The 5141-nt window shown below is 39.0% G+C and overlaps 1 protein-coding gene across 2 annotated transcripts; it reads left to right on the top strand.

Annotated features, from left to right (window-relative positions):
• The first annotated feature begins 1695 nt into the window (after positions 1-1695).
• On the top strand, positions 1696-4795 carry LOC310964391 (uncharacterized protein). Of its 2 annotated transcripts, none has more exons than XM_083937503.1 (5): positions 1696-1762; positions 2186-2479; positions 3532-3789; positions 3952-4094; positions 4289-4795. In XM_083937503.1, the coding sequence occupies exons 1-5, from the start codon at positions 1726-1728 to the stop codon at positions 4688-4690; spliced, it is 1134 nt and encodes a 377-aa protein (XP_083793629.1). In that variant the 5' UTR covers positions 1696-1725; the 3' UTR covers positions 4691-4795. The 2 variants fall into 2 exon arrangements, with proteins under 2 accessions (XP_083793629.1, XP_083793630.1); XM_083937504.1 differs by having other exon boundaries at positions 3532-3793; positions 3959-4094.
• The last annotated feature ends 346 nt before the right edge of the window (positions 4796-5141 follow it).

The following is a 5141-nucleotide window of genomic DNA, read 5'->3' as shown; positions in this document are numbered from 1 at the left end:
GAAAAGTGGCATTTCACATAAGGGGAATAACTGAACTAACTCTACTTAATGCACTGTATTAAATAATTACATTTTGTTTTTGGGGTTTATGAGTATGAATGTGTGTTTTTATGCGTGTAACTTGTGTATGAATCTTTTTTTTGTGAACCGCCTTAAATGGTATGTACATTATGTGTTAATGTACCTCTGTACAGTGTATAAAAAATATGTTTTTCAACATTTTTCATATCTTTATGTCCTGACATTTGACACAGCTCTGCATTTTCACTATATTGTCAATGCACAATGTTATTTCTGTAAAGCACAGTGCGCCCATGTTTTTACTGCTGTCATTTTTTGTTGCATACATTGGTAATGAAAGTGTCTGTGTATTATGTCAATGTGTCTAATCAACTGCCTTTTTGCTTTTGAGTAGTATAAGTATATACTTTTTCTTTTTACTCTACATGAAAATGGCGACAGATTCATCAAAATGTAATCAAATTATGGTCGTGGTTCAAGGGTACTACAAAGTAAGACGGACAGAAATAAGACTAAGTCTGAATTTTTAAGCAAAGGAATAAAGAAAAGCAGATACATTTTTAACAAAGATAGATCGCTAGGAACTTTTTCATTTTTGTTTTGGTTAAATGGCCGTGAAAGGATGTCATTTAAAATCCATAATGTATAAGGATCTGGGATTAAGTGCCACTGTTCCAATGAAATTATCTGCTGGAAAGTTCAATGGAAAATATTCAAAACCCCTGAAAACATTTCAGTTTCAGTGTCTGGTAAAGGGATTGTGCCTGTTTATACTGTAAAGTCTACTGTATACTGTATATGGATCACTCACATTGGTCTAACTTTTTAAGCATGCACTTTTTAAGTGGCTGTTTTAATAAATGTATTATTTACAAAATGTCTGTGTGCATTAAAACAGGATTACAACGAACCAAATATAGCCTACAATATGAAAGATAAAAGGCCCAAAACATCACTGCAAAAACTCTTGGGAGACTCAATGGATTACCTATCCGAACCTTTTTCAATTCAATTCAATTCAATTTTATTTAAATCATAACAAAAGATACCTCAGGCCACAAACTAGGTAAAAGACCACACTCTATGATAAACACAGACCCAACAATTTGAGGTCGATGACTCGCAAAAGTTTTGAAAATAAAGGCTAACCGTCTAGACTCTATAATAGTTAAGAACAGGACTCAAATCAATGATGGTTCAGTTCTGAATAACATCACAAGTGGAAAATAAGAAATACAGATTGCACCTTTAGTTTCAACTCTTTGTTTTCATCTGTCACTACCCGTGTCAGTTGTGAGGAAGAAAAACATGGAGGGCGGCTAACACCTGGAAAACACGGGCAAGATGGGGAGAGAAATGTCTAGCTCCAGCTAAATCACACCAACAGCTGCTTAAAAAGCCAACTTTCAAAAACAGGTTCAAAAACGTCCTCATGATTTGATATTTGTGGGCCCCTGTCAGTCACAGGCCCTTAGAATCGTCCTTACTTTCCTCGATTAGGGCAAATTTAATTCAGACAAATTAGTGTTAGTTTTCTTTCACTGGAACTCTCTTTTCTTTTTTTAATGACAGCTGCACCGTAGGGGACTTCCTGTGCTTTGAAGCATATCTTACACCTGCTCTCGTCGCTTTGCTACGTGTACGGTTTGTTTCCTGCTTAAAACTTTCACACTCGACATTACGTGCTAAGACGTGTGATTAAAAATGCTTCTTCTTCTTCTGAGTTATTGGATTATTGCAGGTAAGATGAATACAAATTGTATAAATGCATAAATCTGTTTTTGTAACTATTTTGATGAGGTTTCAGAACAGAAACAGAGTATAAGCAGTGAAGTCTTATTTTCCATGCTGACCTACACAGCGTAACTGCAGTGCTTATGAACTATAAAAAATGGCTTCAGAGTTTTTCTGCTGTCCCAACAAATTCAAAGTTGGCACATATAAATTGTGGTAAGGCTTGCCATGGTATAATTTACTCTGTGTTTGTCCTGCATGAAGAAAATAAAAAGCTAGAGAGGGACTTTTATTTTACATCCATGTATACAACATGAATCTGAGGGTAATTTTTGTCACATTATTGCTCCAATTAGTAGTTTTAAGGTATATGCTGTGATGTATTTCGAGACAATTGCTTTTAATGATACTATGTAATGTTTCCTCTCAGGGATTAAGGCAGAGGACCCGCCAATGAGCCACTACCGCGTGAAACACAGCTCATTATGTCTACAAGTTGGAAAATCACCCCCGTATAATCAAGAAAGGTGGCTTTTTAATGAGGAAGTTATTGTTTTAGGTACAATCATCAAGCCCAAGTACACAGAAAAGGTGCATTATAATCCAGAGAACCACTCCTTGTGCATCAGGAAACTCACTGAGACAGACAGTGGCATCTATACATTTTCCTTCTATGATTCTGACTTTAAAGAATCGACTGAGACCCACAGACTAATTGTTCAAGGTGAGTTTGAAATACATTTTCTTCAGCAGGTGTATGGGTTTCCTTGGTCTGCAGAGTTCCTTATTTGAGATTACAATGGGAGTCCTAATGGCACACACTGTTTATGTATCTTGCAGATGCAGATTAACACCCGCTTTAAAATGTTCTCGAACCTTTCACGACATGAATGATATATGCTTATCCTCAGCCACTCCGGAAAATGCATGAGTCTATACTTTTCTGGTGACTTCAAAAAAAGTCTATAGTCCAGTTTACATTGTTTGCATCCTGTAGCCTTTATAGACCCCTGCCTGTTGTCATATTAGTATTTCACACAATATGTGTCTTTTTTAAACTATTTTAGCTCTTTTTTTAGTTTCCTGGTTTCAGGTTGAATGTTTTTTGTCGTTCATTCATTAATTCATCTTTGACCGCTTGTCCCTTTCGGGGTCGTGGGGTGCTGGAGCCAATCTGGCTCAACCCCAAATTAGGTGTTATCAGAGGCAGCTGCTGATATAGGCAGTATAGGAAAATGCTGTTGACAGTAAATACAGAAAAAAGTCCCATGGGTGTCAAACTGATCCAGTAAAGGGCCGTGTGGCTGCAGGTTTTCATTCCAACCAAGCAAAAACACACCTGACACGACTTACTCAACCACCTGAACTGTTGATTTGTTGGATCAGGTGTGTTTTTGATTGGTTGGAATGAAAAACTGCAGCCACACGGCCCTTTACTGGATCACTTTGACACCAATGCCTTAGACCATGGGTGTCAAAGTGATCCAGTAAAGGGACGTGTGGCTGCAGGTTTTCATTCCAACCAAGCAAGAACACTCCTGACTCGACTCATTCAATCACCTGAACTGTCTCCACACAGTTGATTTGTTGGACCAGGTGTGTTTTTGATTGGTTGGAATGAAAACCTGCAGCCACACGGCCCTTTACTGGATCACTTTGACACCCATGCGTGAACTTGGTGTTGTGTATGGATGCTGTTGTGATTCTTACTAGTTGCCACCAGAGGGTGCCAACAAATGACCTAATACCATTTATCTGCTTTCGTGGATGTTGCAGAATCTGTTCCCAAACCTGTCATCAGGGTGTCAGGACTGCGCTCCAACCTGTCTGCTGGATTGTGCAACATCACGGTCAACTGCTCCATCCAAGATGCCTGGATGTTGTCCTTCTGTGACAAATACAGTTGCAGAGAGTCTCAGACATCATTACTCAGGGAGGTCAACATGACCATCTTCCATGACAACGAAGCTATTGTCTGCAGTGGCAACAACCACGTCAGTACAAGCAATGTCTCTGAAAGCGTAGAGGCAACGTGTAAGTATTATGTGATGATTTATTTATGTCTTGATCACTCAATGACAGATGAACTTTTAGCTCTTTCTTTCCGCTCATTCTTGTCATTTCTAGGCCATAACCTCATCCATTCAGGCGGTGCAGGAACCATCTACTAAAAAATGTATTTCCATATCTCTCCAGGCTTAAGAAAATCTAATCCTGAGCAGGAAGAAGCACCAGAACCACCCACTGTAATAGTGATAATATTTATTGCAGTGTTTGTGTGCCTCTTTGCATTTGCTGTCTGTGTTATGAGGCTCTCAACCGAACGTAATCGCCATCAGGTAAGATGGATTAATGAAGCAATATTTTACATTTTTGTCTAAGTAAAATTAAAGGATTTTCAAAAGAAGATGATGCATTTTTTTAAATTGCATATAAAATACTTCCTCAGGATGTGAAATTGAGTTTTAGCAGTTGTCTTGTGATTGTATGACAAGTGTGTGACTTAAAAACATATTTTACTGCATTATTCTAGGCAGATTCGTCTGTTGCTCCGATAATACGAAGCCAGCCTGTGGAGGCAGAGCCGCAACCTTTGCCCAGAGTCTCTTCCTCCTCTTCCAGTCAGGCTGAGGTCTGTTATGAAAACGTGGATCCCACACCCACACCCTGCCAGACCAGCAGCCCGAGAGAGGAGTTGGGCTCCAAGCAAAGTCAGCAAGTAGATTCTGTGTACAGCGTCTTACAGGCACCCAATGAGAACTCCTCTCTACACAAGAGTGACAGCGGTAAAGATACGGAGGCAGATGAGAACGTGCGAAAGCCATCACCTTCAAAGTTCACCCCCCTGGATGAGGCGGAGCACCCTGCAGACATTTCGACAGTGTACAGTGTGTTGCAAAAGCCCAAAAATATGAAGTCACAGCACCTACAATAGGTCAAACAAGATTACAGGAAGTCAAAATGCCAAATGAAAGGAGCCTGTTAGACTCTACGAACGCCAGCGTGATGATCTGGACATCCATGCAGTATTAACTTGGAACTGGAGGACACATCTTTATGGTTTCCTTTTTATTTTATTATTTTTTACTATCTTTATTTTCTTCATTAAAGGTTATTCTTCTGATTCTATTATCACATGAATGCATTCATTTTAAGAAGACTTATCAAATCACTAGGTGGCTACATTGCAAACTAGGCAGTAAAGCCTGATCAGGAAAGAAGCAAAGCAGAAAACATAGGAGGAGCTTTTTTCCAAAACGCTATAAATCCATTTTAATAGTTTTCAGGAAAATTACATTTTTTACCCAGACCCACACATTTGGTTAATATTCAATTCATCTTGTCCAAATGCTTTTTATGGTTCAGTCTGAACGTGTTGAACGGAC

Source organism: Echiichthys vipera (assembly GCF_963691815.1).
Source record: "Echiichthys vipera genome assembly, chromosome: 22".
Lineage (NCBI taxonomy): Eukaryota > Metazoa > Chordata > Actinopteri > Perciformes > Trachinidae > Echiichthys > Echiichthys vipera.
Note: the sequence above shows the minus strand (reverse complement) of the source record. Positions and strands in the feature narration are given on the sequence as shown.